General features: G+C 35.7%; 3 protein-coding genes across 3 annotated transcripts; all 3 read right to left on the bottom strand.

The window, feature by feature from the left end:
• Positions 1 to 10,650: 10,650 nt before the first annotated feature.
• On the bottom strand, positions 10,651 to 11,352 carry LOC113365540 (activity-regulated cytoskeleton associated protein 2-like). Its single transcript, XM_026607074.1, has one exon. It carries the CDS (start codon positions 11,350 to 11,352, stop codon positions 10,651 to 10,653), a length of 702 nt encoding a protein of 233 aa, XP_026462859.1.
• A 421-nt stretch (positions 11,353 to 11,773) lies between these two features.
• LOC113365539 lies at positions 11,774 to 12,229 on the bottom strand. The gene has a single exon (XM_026607073.1). The coding sequence runs from the start codon at positions 12,227 to 12,229 to the stop codon at positions 11,774 to 11,776; it is 456 nt and encodes a 151-aa protein (XP_026462858.1).
• Positions 12,230 to 14,858: 2,629 nt separating this feature from the next.
• Positions 14,859 to 15,605, bottom strand: LOC113365538. The gene has a single exon (XM_026607072.1). The coding sequence runs from the start codon at positions 15,603 to 15,605 to the stop codon at positions 14,859 to 14,861; it is 747 nt and encodes a 248-aa protein (XP_026462857.1).
• Between the last annotated feature and the right edge of the window lie 3,356 nt (positions 15,606 to 18,961).

The raw sequence follows: 18,961 nt of genomic DNA, 5'->3' as shown, positions 1-18,961 counted from the left end.
AAATAGAATTGGTGAATTAAATCATATTAGTCAATTTTTTTCCTGCATCTGCGTTGATCGTTTGCTCAAGGACTAAATCTATTGGTTATCTTGAGGATGATTTATTTGTGCGTTTGATGCAAGGTATCCAAGGTATCCATCGTCCATGGATTTAGCAATAAATGGATGAGTAAGTCCTACTTTTAACAAATTGTTCACCAAACATCGCGAATAATTGGGCTGGTTGGTAACAAAAAATATATTTGAATATTTTGATAAAATATATTTATATAAAGCAAAATCGCCAATTCTTATGCTTTGGCTCAGTAATTGATAATAATTAATCAAATCTATATAAACAGTGTGAAATTGTGCCGTTTTTCCAAAGATTCCAACTCTGCATTCTTCTTTATTCATTAATCATTCTTTGTATGATGATATCGATTTATCAATGTCGATATTTCGTCACCCCATCTTTTTCAACGAAAGATTGGAAGCATAAATTTCTAATCCAAGAGCCATTAATGGATGCAGTCGTTTACATCGGTTAAGTAAAAGTGTTTCCTGTTAAACCCATCTATTGATCCATTTGCAATTACCTCGCTTTCGACTGCAATGTTCATTATTCCACATTCATCAATATATTTTCCAATGACTCTGAACAATGCTAACATTATATGGAATGGACCTAAATGTATGAATAAATTATCAAAAGCTGGTTTCTCTGTAGATTGAACTTGCATGGATATTTTTGCTATGGCTAAGTTATACGTAACATTTATGCAAGGTTGTTCAATTTCTGCAGCAATATTTTGGCTTTGTTTCATCGTTTCGACTACAACGGATGCATTTGTCGGTGACTCATTAATTGGTGTTAAATATGATTTTTTTCCTTTATGACTATGAGACTCTTCATTTAAATAATGATGAAACTCAACCCACATAGGCGTTTTTGGAATTTTCAGACTATGACAAAACATCAACAAAGAGCTTTGTTCATAAATCAGTTGCAATGAAGCAGGTAGCATTTCTTGTCTTAAATTTTCTGTAATTACATATTATTTTAAATTAACCCACTTTGAATCGTCGAATTATTAAATGTCATTTTAACATCAAAAAAGAAAATGTTTGTTTACATTCGTGGTAGAGTCTACACTGCACATACGAGTTCAAACATGAACGAACAATTTTCTTTGATGTACCGACAAGTTGTGGAACATTGCTCGCCATGTTTGTTTGTGTTCGTTCGTGTTCATTGCGGCGCCCACACTATGCTCGTTGCCGTTTATTATTTATTTATTTATCAATTTTACAAGCCGTCGATATAATAATATTATAATAAGGCTTAAGTCAATATTTTATAGGTTTATTGTAATTTAATAAATAATTAGCTATTTTGTTACGTATTTATTTATTATGTAATTTATTTGCTATAAACTTATTTATGTTTAGTTAATTATAATTATTTTTAAATATAAGTTAAATAATAGTTTGTTTGTTGCAAGTATTTTTAAAAATTTAATAAGTATTTTAATAAGCTTTACAATACTTTTACAATATAATTATTTTATTTAACAAATTTTAGGTTATTTTATGATATTTAACAAATTTAAGTGTCTTATATTATTGTAATTATTATTATTATTATTAATATTATTATTATCATTTTTATTATTATTGTTCAATATTTTTACAAACGTTAACTATCTTTTTTTTTTCTTTTACAAATTTTAAGGTATTTTGATGAAGGAAATATTTTGTTTCACAATTTAAGTGTTTTTAAAATATAAGTTTTTGGTTAACTAATTATTAAGTATTTTAAAAATAACAATCAAATAAAAAAATGTTTCACAATTTTTAGTGTTTTTAATTATAAGTTTTTAGTTAACTAATTATTAAGTATTTTAACAATAACAGTCATATGAAAATAATAATTAGAAAAAAAAATCAATATTTTGTTTTTCAGTTTTTTTAGTGTTTTTTAAATTATAAGTTTTTGATTAACTAATTATTAAGTATTTTAACAATTAACAATAACAGTCATAAAAAAAAAGAAAAAAAAACAAAGAAAGAAATAACAATAATAATAGTAATTTAGAAGTATTTAGTTTAACGAACGAATTATTTTGTGACGAGCATAGTAGGCATAGACATGGCTGGTAGGTGACATCAGTCAGTTTGGGCCCGTAGATTCGTAGGGATTTTTGCCATCGTCGATCCATCGATCTTGCTGCTGCCTGTAAATGAGAAATTTCTTCGAGGGGGAAAAGTCGCGTTAATGATTAGTTGAGATTTTCGGGAAAGTAATTTGAAAAATCGAAATTTAAAACTCCAGAGTGCTATAAAAAGTTAAATCCTTAATGCATTACTTAGTACTTTATGAAAGTTCTTATTATCAAGGGTACGAACACGTAACGGCATAATTTATTCATAAATTGTATACCCATACCATAGATAGTATTAAAGAAACTGTGTAGTTTATATGTCCTACCTTTAATTATTTTATGTCTCGTATTGTGCTTGGTATTTGACATCGAAGACAAATAAGAGCCTGGATTATTTTTTATGAAATTAAGTGTGACTAGAACAAATATACTCGGTACTGTTAAAATTTTTTGTTTGGTGAAGATATTACGGCATGATGTGTTGGAGGATAGTGAAAAAATTATTCGAATTGCTCTCTTTTGAGTTTAAAAACTTCAATTAGTTCATTAGAGAAACCCCAAAATTGGATATCGTAAGCAATGTGTGAATAGAAGTTTGCGTAATAAATAGAAAGTAAACTGGATATTCTAATTTTTGATTTAAGGCTTCGCAGGATAAAGCATGTACGCGTTAATTTGAAGCATAATTGATTGGAAACGTGTTCAGACCAGTTAATGTAAAGAAGAAATAGGAGCGGTCCAAGAATTGATTCTTGTGGGACACCCATTTTCACGTTTAATTTCCTGGATATAACTTTCCCACCGGTGCTATTGTCCAAATATAAGCTTTTTGTTCTGTTGTGTTAAACAAGATATTAGTAATTTAAGCGAGCTAGAACGAAAACCATACATTTCTAACTTATCAATGAGAATGTTGTGAGATATACTGTCGAAGGCTTTGGAGAGATCGCAGAAGACGGCTACGCAATGACTTCCATCTTCAAATAAGTTAATAACATTTTGGATGACACTAAAAACCGAGTACGATGTAGAGTGTTTTTTCCGAAAACCATGTTGGTTGTGAAACAAAATATTGTATTTATTTAAGAAGCCAGAGATTCTAACGTCCAAACTTTTTTCAACTACCTTACAAAAGAATTAAGAAGTGAAATAGGTCTGTAATTGCTCGCAATATTTTTATCGCCTTTTTTATGAAGAGGGCGGATTTTGGAGTGCTTAAGATGATCAAAGCATTTATTAATACATATTAATAAGTTATCAATAAAGAGAGGATAGAATTCTTAATGATGCATGCAGGATTTCATCCGGTACCGCGCGGAATGGAATAGGAAGATTTAAGAGATTTAAAAGTACTTATATGTTCCTCAATTGTGACAGGAAGCAAAACAAAGCTATGAATATTTCTAACAATATACGAAACAGGGGAGCAGCAAGTGATGTTCCAGGTGATGGAGGAAGTCAAATTTGCAGCCTCATTAACAAAGAAGTTATTCATTTCGTTCAAAGATTCAATCTTCAAAGATTTAATTTCTATCGCAGATTTATGTTCTAGATTCAGTTCAGAATTAATGAGAGACCACATAGTTTTTTGCTTGCAAGACGAGTGCCGTATTAAATCTTCGTTGAATTTAATTTTCGCTAGATCAATTAAGTCATTAAACATTTGCCTATATTTCAAAAAGTAAATTTGAAACCATAAAGTACCATTCCGTTTGGATAGACGCTCTAGAAATTTTAATCTATTGAATGATATACATAAGCCCTTAGTGAACCAGGGCAAATTCCGTTTAGGGGCCTGAAATCTTCTTGAAGAAGGGAAAGCCAAATTAAAGTTGTATAAAAAGAATGATATGAAGTTATTAAATTAAGCATTAGCGTCATTACTATCCTGAAATACGAGGCTATCTTTTTCCAGTAAGGCTTTGAAACATAGCTTACTGGCTGAGTCGAAAATTCTCGAGTAACTTATTTTATCGTTGAATGGTTTTGTTGTGCTGCGTATATTTCACTGCTTTAACAATGATATACTACAGCTTGTTGTTGCCTTCAGCGGAGATTATTTCGAGGATATATAATTATAAATTCAAACTCAAGAAAGTCCTTTTGATGGAACTTTTGATGAATATTAAATGTAGTTTGTATTTAATTGAATTTGGTAGTTTAGTATCGCCGCTAGTTGCCAAGAAGAGACTGAATCTTGCATGTGCATCATAGGGTTGTCGCCTTCGGATATCTTCGGGTATCTCCGATACCCTTCGCCTATCCTAGCTAGTGGTGTGTATACTAATAGAGTATTCGATATAGGAATATAGTGTTGTGCAGCGGGCACAACATTCCTCCCCTCTTAGAAAAGATTATAGTTTGTTCCTAATTTTAGACACCAATTTCAAAAACATACTAAAACTATAATCTTAAACAAAATATAGAGAACATAGAAATTTAAGAAAAAAAAGAGGAGCTTTAGATGCCCTTACACAGAATATTATAAAACAGTTATAAAATATAGAACATGATTCATACATAGAGAAGATATTACATACACACATAGTTAAGATACAACTAGGAATAACGAAAATATTATAAATTTAGAATACAGAAAACATCAAACACAGTATATATATATAAAGAATGAAAAATGTTAAAATATAATCAATAAGGAAAACATCAAGAATATTAAGTATACAAAAAATGAGAAAAATATAGAAATATGAAATATACAATAAAATGAATATGAAAAACATTGGGAATAGTTAAATTTTGTAAGTACAAAGCACAAAGAATTAAGAAAATATTAAAATATATAATTTATAACAAAATGTATAGAAAAATAACAATATTAGTCTGGAAATAGACAAACATTTAACACAAAATGAATAAGATAATATTAGAAATAATTGAAATAGTAAAGAAAAATAGAATTTATGACAAAATATAATTAGAAAATATCTATAAAAATTTATAAGTGTGAACATTTACTCACCTCTTGCTTCGCAACAGAGTATGATTTACAGCCGAGTCTGATAATTGTGAGTTATTCTCAAAAGGTTGAATTAAAAATTTATATTTACTAAAATAGTCGTCATAAGGATTGGAATTGTGTTTAGAAAGTTGAAGATTGGGATTAGAGGGGTTGTTATAAAATCTTTCTAAACGTTTTTTAAAATAGGTAGAGATTTGGAAATTATGACATTGACTATTTAAAATTTTATTAGATTTATTATAATTAGAAATTGGAGGTTTGGTAGGAATAGAATTTTGTAATAAACGTGAATTAATATTAGGTTTGGGTTTTGGATTCGGGGTGGCACGGGATGGAAAATGTAAAGGAATAGTTATAGAATTGTTAAAATTTAAGTTTGAATTTTTAAAATCAATATTTCCCCCATAAGAATTTAAAAAATCTATCCCCAGTATCCCATCACCCCTTATATAAAATTTATCTGAAACAATATAAAATTTATGCGTGATTACTTTATTCCTCAATAAAATTTTGAAATTTGCTGTCCCTATAGTCTCGACAGTACGCCCTGAGGCACAAGTAATTTTGATTTTGTCATTTTTATTGGTATTAACATTAGTATCATCATCCAAATTAGAAAGTTTAATGACACTGACTTCAGCACCAGTGTCTACGAGAAGATTAATTTTAGGTTTTATAGTGTCGAGGAAATTTAAATTGATATAGGGAAGGCTTTGTGTAGTATTGAGGCAGGAAATTTGAATATTTTTAAATTGTTTAGCTTTAACAATTTCTTCAGGAGTAGAAGAAGTAGAAGTAGTAGGTTGGTTGTCTAAAATTTCTATATTATTAATTTTGGAACGCTGCTGTTCATTGTACATCCTTCTACGACAGTCTCTTATCTCATGGCCAATGCCTTTACAGTAATTACAATGAACAGGGGGCTCAGATTTGGTAGATTTGTGATTAAAGGAATTATGAGAGGTATTTAAAGGATTGAAGGGTTTGTGATTAGATGAATTGTACGAAAGGTTAGTAGGTTTGAAAGGTTTCTCAAAACGGGAGAAACTTGATTTAGACATTTTTATTGAAATCTCCTCCTCGATAGCTATGGAAATGGCTGAATGTAGGTTTTGAGGAGATTTACAATTAACTATAATTTTAAGATCAGGGTGTAAAGTTTACACTGTAAACCCTCTTAAAAACATAATGTGCTTGGTCTTAGATTAATTTTAGGTTTTATAGTGTCGAGGAAATTTAAATTGATATAGGGAAGGCTTTGTGTAGTATTGAGACAGGAAATTTGAATATTTTTAAAGTCTTTAGCTTTAACAATTTCTTCAGAAGTAGAAGAAGTAGAAGTAGAAGAAGTAGAAGTAGAAGGTTTGTTATCTAAAATTTCTATATTATTAATTTTGGAACGATTCTGTTCATTATAAAGTCTCCTTCGACAATCTTTAATTAAGTGGCCAATGCCTTTACAATAGTTACAATTAAGCTCAGACAGTTTGTGATCGAAGGAATTATGAGAGGTATTTAAAGGATTGAAAGGTTTGTGATTAGTTGAATTATACGAAAGGTTAGTAGGATAGGATTGAAAGGTTTCTCAAAACGGGAGAAACTTGATTTGGACATTTTTAAAGAAATCTCCTCCTCGATAGCTATGGAAATGGCAGAGTTTAAACTTTGAGGAGATTTACAATTAACTACAATTTTAAGTTTAGGGTGTAAACCCTCTTGAAAAACATAAAGTGCTTGATCTTGGAGGAGGTCAGTATAATATGAATTAGCTGCAGGGTTATTCTTTTTCTTAATTGTGGCATCCATCAGCTGCCTTAAAATAACCTGCAGACGCATAGAGTAGGACTGTACGTCCTCATTTGAATGCTGATAAATTTTATTAAATTCAATCTGTAGTGAGGAACATAAGATAAAAATTAAGAAATGGAGATAACTTTTGGTTATCGGAGCCATCAAAAACTTTAATTATGTCCATTGCTCGGTACAATGTTAATGCATAAGATTCTACCATTTTAAGGTTAGTATTAGGAAATGGAAAACAGAGAGAAGGAGCAGATGAAAATTTGGAAAGGGATGTAGATTTAGGTGAGACGACTACAGTATTATTAAAAACTGAACTTACTAAATTTGGTCCTAGATTTTTGTTTGTCGACTCGAAAGATAGGTATGCCTCAAATATTGAATCAGTTGATCTGCTTATTACACTCTGTTGCGGCAGCAAGAAGTTTTCTGCATCACGAGATTTGGACATTTACTCTATATTAAACAAAATGGAGTTAGTAACATGAAAAAAATAGATGAATATAATATATAGAGATAATGAATATTGAAAAGAATTTGTAAAATCTGAAGAATAGTATATAAATTTGTAGTTTAAAAAGATAGCATATAAAATTCTCAAATGTATTAATCTAAAGGATAGTAATAAAATAATATAAGTAATCTTAAAAATACAGTATGTAAAATTATGTATCTAAAATAGTAAATATAAGTATTCTAAAGGATAGTATAAATTTGATAATCTAGAGGTTTGTGGAAAAATAATCTATCTAAAGGTTTGTAAAAAAAAGCGATACTTAAATCTAGAATTGGTGTCTAAAAGTTTGAAGAAAACTATAAATTATTGTTACTCTGTCCTTTTTGTAGTGGAATTTGCCTGTATAGAGACGCCGTCCGACCGCGTTGCTTGGTTTCAAGTTTGCAAGATGGCGGCCAGGTTCGCGCGTGCGTCGAATATAGATTAATCTAGGAGGCTTACTTGCTTTTGGCTTTGTTTTCCAGCTTACTTTCCTGTGTTTTCCTCGATCCTCCAGGCCTGTTTTTATGTTGGATTTTACCGCTCGCCACCAATGTTGTGCTGCGTATATTTCACTGCTTTAACAATGATGTTGTTGTTGTTGTTGTTGCTTGTTGTTGCCTTCAGCGGAGATTATTTCGAGAATATATAATTATAAATTCAAACTCAAGAAAGTCCTTTTGACTTATAAAATAATTTATTAACACTAACAGAACAACTTTTAATGAATATTAGATGTAGTTTGTATTTAATTGAATTTGGTAGTTTAGTATCGCCGCTAGTTGCCAAGAAGAGACTGAATCTTGCATGTGCATCATAGGGTTATCGCTTTCGGATATCTTCGGGTATCTCCGATACCCTTCGCCTGTCCTAGCTACTGGTGTGTGTACTAATAGAGTATTCGATATAGGAATATAGTGTTGTGCAGCGGGCACAACAGTTTCGTCTTAGATGCAATAGCAAGGGATATACCGTAATGATCAGATAGAGTGGTGTTTGTGATAGGGGATTCAATGAATTGTACATTAGTAAAAATAAAATGTCGATACACGAGGCTAATTGTGGAGTTACATGAGTTCGAGTATGAATAGTCTGGCTCAGATTAAATGATTGAATTAAGATCTTAAAATCACCTAACAATTTGTATTTTTTATTAAAATGGATATTAAAATCGCCGCAAAAAATTATTTTATCGTATTTATTAGACAGCTCATTTAGAAGATCATAAAGGAGAGTATTAAATGTGGAACCATTTTAGTCTGGCGATCGGTAAACACAAATTAAACAAATATGACCACACTCAAGAGATACTTGGATAGCACAGTACTCAAAGATTTTTTCAACGCAACTAATTGTTGCCCAAATTGCTTACAGGCATATCGATCTGAGGTAAAAATACGAACACCGCCATAAAAAAAAATTTGTCGGCAGAAGTAGGGCTGCAAACGATAACCTTTTAGTTTGACCAACTGAAGTTCAGTTCTTTGAGCCAATGTTCAGCAAAACACAAGACATCAAAATTATTATTAGTGAATATTTCAATTTTATTTTTCAATTTTATTAAAATGTTTATATTAGAATTGCTATTCATGGGGAGAAATTGATATAAGTTATTGTTAAGTCCGAAAGGAATTGTTTTGCTCTGAGGAATTGATTGTTTCTGAAGGTTGCGAGCCACAACAAGACCGATTAGGGCCCCTTAGCATTATTGCTTTGGCCAACAACCTTGATAGCTTTACTATGCTTCTAGGAAGCAAGTGCAAGCCATGTCTGGTGTAATCCCTCACTCCAATGCGGCGATTGACATCAAACACCCGTACATTATCAAACTTGCCATAACCTAAATTATGGCAAATCAGACGATTAGCATCAAAGATTGCAGCATTATGACCCGGATCATCATATCGGTAGTGAATTGTCACAACACACAGGTTTGTATTCCGACAAGAATGACGGATTGATTCCAAAGCACCTTGAATAGCATAATAGGAATCGGAATCATTCGTCCCAGCCAATATAACAGCATAGTCGTTCATGCCACAATCGAACACAAGATGTCTAATGTCGCACACCACCTCAGAGATGGGGGCACCAGGCTTGACTATGCTAAAAATACTAAACTAAGGTCCAAGGAAAGTCTTCAAGTGTTCAGCCCACCCTCTTCCGTGGCTATCGGATAGAAAGAGTACTTTACTTTTTTGACAATCATTGCTAAATGAACTACTAATGCGATGCTTGAGGAGCTTCAACTTGGACATGAGCTTAGTAAATTCATCCCTAATTACCTGTGTATCCAAATTCCGCCTTTGTAGGTGGATTGAGATATACCATTACACGTGGTAGCAAAATTGTGAGAAAATCGAGCAGGGATTTCGTAAGAGCTTATTATGTCAAGCACACCACTGGCTTCGGTTATTCTGAGCTCAAAACTATCTACGCTGGCCTAAGAAGATGACAGTTGTTCTCTCAGATCGTTAATTAATGGTACTAGAATTAAAAACTTGGTTTCTAGTAAAAACCATTGTACAAACCACTATCTAAAAAAATGAGAAAAAAGAAAATAAACCAAATAGACAAAATATAGATAACAATTCACTCAAGTGAACACAAATAGCAAACAGAAAGTCAACACAAAACGCGGTAAGGTTATGTATATGTCAGTCTAAAGGTCACAAGAGTGAACAACGCTAGCGATAGGCACGTCCGTACGCTTCGAGTATCAAATGACGAAAGCCACGTCATATCCTTTAGATTGAGTACTAAACCCGCTTTTCTAAGATAATCCATGCCTAGTAAGGTGCAGTTTGATCTTGCCGTCGGTATCGCAACAAATTCCGTGCACTATGGTGGTCGTTACTACCACGTCTCTTGGTCTTGCTTCTCCGTCTGCCATGGCCATCTCTATGTTTCGCGGTTGAAACTTATGTCAGTTTTTTCTTAAAACTTCATACAAATGATAACCTGCGAGGCTTTGGTCGGCGCCAGTGTCCACGAAACCGGTGGGTTTGCGTTTCTTCTGTTTTGACGGACTTTGAGGCGTCGACATTCCTGCGTCGTATGGCTCCTTCGTTTACAAAATGTACAGCCCACTCTGATTTGATTCTTGCACTTCACACAGAAGAAACTGGCCGCTTGTATTTCCGCTCCGTCGCTAAGACTCGTTGTGCAATTCGGGCATTTACTGCGGATCACGCCTGGCTTACCGCAACCATAGCATGAGTATTTTGCATCTACTTGTATAGAAGCAGTTTTTGTCTGTGTCCTGGTTTTAGTCCGGCACTCTTCTTCAATGTGTCCGGTCCGTTTGCAGAACGTGCAAACTTTCTCGTTTCCTCTTTGGGTATGACACATTTCTTATTCTCGTTTAGGTTGGCTTCGATTTCTCGTGCTCTCGCTAGAAGTTCTTCGAACGATGAAACCATTGTACGCGGAATACGCTCACGAATATTCAATCGTAGCAGCCCGTATATCATGTCCAATTGGCCGCTTATTGGGATTTCAGGCGGAGGAATCTCGGCAAATAGAGCTCTCTTCTTACATATGCATAAATCTGTCGGCGTGCTACGGTCCTGTCGTGTGTTGAATATCTCTAAATAGTTCGCGTAGGCTGGCTTCTGAAGTGCGAATGAGGATTTTATTAGCGCTATTGCTTCTGTAAACGTGCTTACCTTGCTTTTTATGCCTTGCCAGCAGGTGGCTGCGACGTCTTTTAGTAGTAGCGGGAGTCCCATGAGCGCTTTTTCTTCACTAATATTCTCCATTTCTTTGTAGAGTGCTATCACTGTAGTGAATTCAGCAACTTTCTCTGCGTCCCGCGTTCTATCGAAGCTTGCCTTGCAGTTTGCGAAACTACCTGAGCTTTTTTCTGGTTCTTTCTGGCCTAAGGCTACAATTAGCCTTTGGAGCATGTCCTCAGTAAGGTTGATGGCCATATCCGTCGTGACAGTCCGTTTCCTCAAAACTCTGCTGGGTGCCAGATTTATGTTGTATACTTCGATCCAATCCTTTTCTTATCACAAAGTTGGGCGCCAATTTGTGACCTCACGATGTTTGGTCGCTGAAAATATAATTAAAACAAAAGCTGTAAGGCAACTGTTTCTTATATATATGGCGTCTCCCTACACCTAGCGGCGAGAGTAACAACCAGAAACGCCAATACCAACTTCATAGACACGATGCGCCGTCGCCAACTTGACAGTTTGCGACGTTCTTCACACGCAACGTGTCTATGAAGTTGGTATTGGCGTTTCTGGTTGTTACTCTCGCCGCTAGGTGTAGGGAGACGCCATATCATTCCCCCCAAGATGAAAGTTAGCTATCTGTCAGAATAGAAATAAGGTTAAATGTGTGTTGTCAAATATTGAACGCAACTTTCTTTTTGGCTGTTTTCTTTGTAGGTTCCTTTGATGACTCCCAGGGATGTGTATGAAGTGGTTGAGAAAGTGATTCGTAATCTGCATCTGTTTTATTTATATATGCTGGTTTTAGCCTTTCAACAGCGAAGTTCTTTGCGGCCCCATCAACGCGAAGTTTGTAAATCCTATCAGAAACTCGCTCAAGTATTTCATAGGGTCCTCTGTAAGGTGGTTCCAAGGGCTTTCGTACATGATCTGCTCTGAGGAATACATGTGTGCATGTGCCCATATCTTTCAAAATGAAAATCTTGGATTTGTTGTGGTGGGCTGTTGGAGTTGGTTTCAATGCACACATGATTCGGCGATGATTCTCTAGAAAGACCTGTGGATTCTGTGAGTTATTAGATGTATTGAAAAAATCACCTGGAAGTCTCAATGTGGTTCCGTAAACCATCTCTGCTGCTGATGTCTTAATGTCTTCCTTGAATGAATTCCGTAGACCAAGTAGTACGTAGGGTAGTGTCTTGATCCACGGTTCAGAAGAACACATCAGTGCAGCTTTTAGGGTTCTGTGCCAACGTTCTACTAATCATTTGCTTGAGGGTGGTATGCAGTTGTACGTGCTTTCTTTGCACCAACTGCCTGTGCCAAGGACTTGAACAGAGATGACTCAAACTGCGTGCCTTGGTCTGATGTTATTGTAGTTGGTGTACCAAATCTGGAAATCCAGCACGTAAACAATGCTTGCGTGACTGTCTCAGCTGTGATGTCTCTCAGTGGGATGGCTTCCGGCCATCTTGTAAATCTGTCAATAATTGTTAAGCAGTAAGGAAAACCATTAGTATTGGGTAAGGAAATTATGTCAATATGAATATGAGAGAATCTTTCATCAGGAATAGGGATGTGCAAAGGATTGAAATGATTATGTTTATGGATCTTGGACTTTTGACAGGATATGCATTGACGAGTCCAAGTAGCAACATCCTTTCCAATTCCAGGCCAAACATACCGGCTGCGTACTTCCCTGGATGTAGTCCTGATGCTTGGATGAGAAATACCATGGACTACGTCGAATGCAGTTTTGCGGAGGCTCTGTGGGAGATAAGGTTTAACAAAGTTTGACTCAATTATACAATAGATCGGAAAACCATCCAATGTTAATTTGTGTAGTTTGAGAGAAGTTTCTCCACCAAGCAGCTCCTGCATTTCTGGATCCAAGCTTTGCTCTATACATATTTGTTCAGCTGACAGTCTGGTAGGCATTTCAATAGTGTTAATTCTTGATAATGTATCTGCCACTACATTTTCTTCACCTTTCACATACACAATTTCAGTAGAGAACTGGGATATGTATTCCAATTGCCGGCGCTGCCTGTCTGACGCCTTTTCAGGTCTCTGCTGAAATGCATATGTGATGGGTTTGTGGTCTGTCTTGATAATGAAATGCCTACCTTCCAGCAGGTATTCAAAATATTTTATGGCCGCAAAGATGCCTAAAAGCTCGCGATCATATGTTGAATACCTCTGTTCTGTGGATGTGAGCTTTCTGGAGTAGAAACCTATAGGGTGCCATGCACCATTTTCTTCCTGCTCCAGAGTGGCTCCAATGGCTGTTGTTGACGCATCTGTTACTAAACATATATTTGTTGCAGCAGCTGGATAATGAAGTAAAGCGGCGTTTGCAAGAGCATTCTTTACGTCCTCAAAGGCTTGCAGAGATTCTGGGTTCCAAATGACAGGTGTTTTATCCTTCTTGACTGAACTACGTAGGTAACTGTTCAGCGGTGCTTGCAGTTTGGCTGCTTTTGGGACTGATTTCCTGTAATAATTCAGCATTCCCAGAAACCTACGCAGTTCCAGAACTGTTGTTGGCTGTGGGAAGTTCAAAATCTTGTCCACCCGGTCTGTAGCTGGAGAATAGCCTTTCTCACTGAGCTTGTAACCCAGAAAATCTACTTGGGACTTGCCTAGGACGCATTTGTTGGTGTTGATGGTTAGAGAATGTTCTTGCAAACGCTCAAAAACTATCTGCAGGTGGCGATGGTGTTGCTCCATGTTCTCAGACATAACCAGAATATCATCCACATATATAAACACAAAGTCAATGTCTTGGAATATGTGGTTTATGTAGCGCTGGAATGTCTGAGTGGCATTCTTCAGTCCAAAAGGCATGCAGAGGTACTCATATAATCCCCATGGAGTTATGATGGCAGTCTTTGTATGTCCTCCTCATGCATCGGCACCTGATGATACGCTTTGGCAAGATCTATTGTTGAAAAAATTGTTTTATTGTGCAGGTTTGTAAAAACATCACTTATTAGTGGAGGAGGGTATTTGTCTGGTACCGTGCTTGAATTAAGTTTTCTATAGTCACCACAGAGTCTATAAGATCCATCCTTTTTTGATACCATATGTATTGGACTTGCCCACGGACTGCTTGAAGGTCTCAAAATGCCCTGTTCAGGAGATTTTGTATCTCGGCTTTTGCAGCTGATGTTTTTCGCCAAAAATCTTCCTGAACCGGGCAGCAACTGGTGGACCTGTTGTGGTAATCCTGTGTGCGAAAGGAGATGGTTTAATTGTTAGTCTCTGTGGCGTTCTAGTGATTGTTATATATTTGTTTAGTAAGCTCCTGAAAGGTTGGTGTGGGTTAATTGTGGAAATGTTAATGTTCTGGGTCTTCAGCACTTTGCCATCAGAGGCTAAGCCTGTCGTTGAATCAATTAGTCTTTTGCCTTTCAGGTCTATTAGTAGATTGTAGTAGCTTAGCAAGTCTGCACCGATTATGGCTGTTGCCACATCTGCTACTGTGAATTGCCAAGTGAAGGGTCTGCGCAGCGAAAGGTCCAGCTCGAGAGTCCGCTTTCCATAGGTGGATATTCGGCTGGAATTGGCTGCATACAGAACAATCTCTTCCTTGGCACGACCGGTTGCAAACTTGCTAGCTGGAAGAATCGAGAGAACGGAGCCAGAGTCTATAAGAAAATTTATCCGTGTTTTTCTGTCTGTCACACATAGTCGGAGCTCTGGACAGACAGAATTAATATCACCATCATTACTTGCTCCTGGTGTTGATGGTGACTTTAGTTTTCCGGCTTCAGGAGAGTCTTAACCAAACAGGGTTCTATGCATTTGGTAGCCTTCTCTCCAAACCTGCTATGGTAAAAGCATAGCTGTGATTTGGACGGCGTCTTTGATCTCCCTCTCCTGTGCCTGGAGTGACTTCTGGTCCTGCTTCTCTCGTCATGTTCTCTGCTATGTTTTAAATTCTCCACTTCTGTCGTCAAGGCATTTAGTTTCTGCATCATGGCAAGCAGAATTTCTTGGGTGCGGTCACTTCTTGGTTCAGGTGCTCTGCTCGCTGTGGCCATCACCGATGATGGCAGTCCACAAGTATCTACAAGCCTGTCTGCCATCTCGCCAATGGCTTGTAGCCCAATGTTTTTCGATACAAGCAGTAGAGGCCGGATGTGTTGTGGGAGTCTGTCCAACCAAAGTTTATGGATGATATCCTCCGAGATTTCACTCCGAGCCAGGTCAATCATTTCCCGTAGTAGCTGGGATGGCTTTTTGTCACCTAGGACAACGTTTGTTAACAATTTGTCTACTTGCTTTGACCTCGACTCGGATACTCGGTCTAGGATTATGCTCTTCAACGTGTTGTATTTATTTTCGGTTGGCGGATTTCGCAACACATCGCTTACCAGGTGTAAAGTGGACCTGTCCAGAGCACGTAATACCGCCGTGTACTTCGCATGGTCGGATTTGATCCTATCTCCAAGAAACTCTGTCTCAATCAACAGGAACCATAGATCAGGAGCATCTTCCATGAACGGGGTTATTGTATGCCTGCCCACGTTGTAAATTTGTCCGTTTTTAAATCATTGTTCACTTGGTTGGAGTTGCTCGCACATGGCGTGCGAACTTGAGTTTCGTCAAAATCGATGAGCGATCGATTTAGATCTTGTGAGGCTTCAGTGTTTGCGGGTGAAGACATTATTAATGATATAGTATACCTCGCTTGTAGTATCAAGATCAGAATTCAGCCACGTGTTTTCTCAGTCGCGGTCACCAATTATATAGATGTTGGGTCTATATATAATTTATATTTATAATTAAAAGAACTGAATAACGTGTATATAAGTTTAATTTATAATAACAAAATAAGTATAAAGTATTTCACTGATATCAAATGTATTTAGGTTAGGTTTAAATTTTCACTCTTACAAGGGTTGATGCACCAGAGGGTGAGATTGCATTTTTCGCATCCCTCGAGCCCACGCAAGTGTTGCACGATGCGCCGTCGCCAACTTGACAGTTTGCGACGTTCTTCACACGCAACGTGTCTATGAAGTTGGTATTGGCGTTTCTGGTTGTTACTCTCGCCGCTAGGTGTAGGGAGACGCCATATATATATTAATTACAGGGTTCAAGAATAGATTAGATACAAAATATTTGCAATACTAATATATTTGCTTCGGCCTCTAGTAGTAGCGGGAAGTTCTGAATCTCGTCGAACACCGTCGAACTGTTGTGCGTGAATCGCGTCGAACAGTTTTAGTCCTCTCCTGGCTTGTTATGCGTTGAGCGCGTCAAACGTTGTAGATCTCCTGAAACTGTAGTGCGTGAGTCGCGTCGAACAGTTAATCCTACTTGAGGCTTTTAGGTCAGCTATCAATTACAACGTTTTTACTTTTGCAGGCCAATTTATACTAAGGGTCGCTTTGCAAAATCTTACGGGGATGTAAGCGAGCCAATCCTGTGTCCGAAGTCGGTGTGTCCTTCTTACACCGTAGTGCCGTCTTATTCTAGCTTCATCCCTCTCCTCCAAGGTGGTAGTCGTTCTATCTCGCTCACTCCCACGGCACTATATCTTGTGTTCTCTTGCATCTTCGACTCTAGCGCGTAGGGTGAGGGAAGTTTGTCTTGAAGTCTGTGTTGAGTACCTGCTTTTGCATGACGCGTCCTTATGTGCACCGGTTCTATCTTTATCTGGACTCGTCACGTCTTTATCTATGCGTATTTGTATGTTTGTATATACATAAGCATTACTCACAACCATATTGCAATCGTAGTAATGCGAAAATATTGTAATTTCTATGATTATGGATTTATAAGGTTATTTACAAGTTTATAAGATATTATGAGATGATCAATACTACTCATGAATAATTGTTAATGTACAATTATTCATTTTTATTAATATTTTTATTTCATATATATTATAGGTTAATGTTGCAACCAATCTGTATAATAAACCTATTTTAATTAATTCTTCAAACATGATATTTGGCACAATATTGTCATATGCCCTTTTTATATCATAAAACAGGGCTACCACATAATTTTTTTGAGAATGCAATATTAAAATAGTCATTAATTTACATAGATTATCCTTTGTGCCTAATCCCCTTCTAAAGCCATATTGACTTTTATTTCTAAAGCCATATTGACTACAGAGTAAAATGGACAGAATGAAATTTATTGAGAACGATGCCGGAAGCATTTCTACAAAAACAAATTCTTGCGGGTCTTAGTTTATATAACCAGTTGACTAAAACTTAATTTCAGGATACTTCATTTTTACTGCCAAATATTTTATAAATCTCCTATTGTTTTAATGCAATTTTGAATAGTTTGAGAGAGTTTTGATCTTCTCGTCTTTTTTAAAGAAGCTTATAGTTTTTAAGACACGCTCAGCCTCTTTACAAAATGCTAAATGGTTAGACTCGGCTAGAGAGAAATAGAGCTCTTCCTAGGGCTTGACAGTTTTTTTTTTGCAGAACTGGAAGCTTATTATGAATTATGAATTTTAATTATGAATTCAATAGAATACAATTTACAATATTTTCACTTTCTTACTTTGCTTAGTAACTCTACGGTAGTCCATCACTCTCATCTTCTTCATCTTTTCGGTATACATAACATCTGAAATACATAATTTTCTGAAATAAAAATATAAAAAGTCAGAATAAGATAATAATGATTATCTAAATATTCTGCTGTGTAAATTTAAATGTCATTAGTTTTAGTTTGTTATTATCATCTTAATCTTGAACTTTGGCCAATAAATAAATAATAAATAAAAAAAACGTGTATCATTGCCTTCGACTGCTTCCATTTTATCCATTTTTTGGCTGTTCTGATAACTGAAAAAAATAAAACACATGAAATATGTTCAACAAATATCTGAAAAATAAAAATTATTAAATATAATAAACAAATATTATTAGTTCGAACAAGAATCAATTCATTTACTCATTTTTACATTACTCTATATTAAATGAAAATAATTATTTTATGACGAAATAAAACTTCCTTTACACACTTTTTATCTGAGATAACCAGGTTTGATCCTAATACCGCAATATTGATATTGTGACAACTTTCTCGGCCCTAAGCGCCTGGTGCGCACACCTGGTAACACCGACCGTATTATTTTTCCAAATGGTGCTCTGTTTCTGGCGCCAACTTGTATTTTGCACAATGGCGCCAGTATTGAGCATATACGGTGGCTCTGGGTATGCAGGCACCTTCAGCTTCCTCGTAATATTTCCTGAGCCATATTACCTAGCAGGAGTAATGAAATTTAAATGAGGGATTCTAAGGATCATTTCAACATATCAAGGTCATTTAGCTCATTCATTGCTCCTGCAATAGTTGCGCCTAAATCCGAACATTGCGTAATACCTTTATCAGGCGGCCGCCCGTCTTCTTGCCTGTACGGGCCCGATTCCATTGTTTGCTTATCACTATCAAAACACTAGAGGTAAAAGATTTACTTTCACAATACTTCAATAATAATTTATTTAGAACGATTTGCACACTTCGAATGCTCACACAATACTTTAATCACAATACACACTATATTAGGTCAGTCATTGGTAGTTTTACCTTAAGAGTTTGCGGTAGTTTTGAAAATTTGCGATTTCATAAGATTTTGATGTGATCTTTACGAATTTCAACTTTGCCACCTCAAATTTTGCCGCTGCGCCGCCTATTGGAAAAATTGCGTCAAAAATCAGTTTTTCAACAATAACTCCTTTTCTGGCTCGTGTTACATTAAAATAACTTTATACAAAATTAAACTAGACAAAATTTTCTATAATTTATTCAATAACGTTTTTTTCTGTAACATCAATAGTTTTAGCGTACGTGCGCCGCAAAGTTTCTGCTGCTCGCGCCA

This window comes from Ctenocephalides felis, unplaced genomic scaffold, assembly GCF_003426905.1.
Source record: "Ctenocephalides felis isolate EL2017-DRISC unplaced genomic scaffold, ASM342690v1 CF-g0.4_SCAFFOLD_01101, whole genome shotgun sequence".
Classification (NCBI taxonomy): domain Eukaryota; kingdom Metazoa; phylum Arthropoda; class Insecta; order Siphonaptera; family Pulicidae; genus Ctenocephalides; species Ctenocephalides felis.
This window is presented reverse-complemented; position numbering and strand designations above follow the sequence as displayed.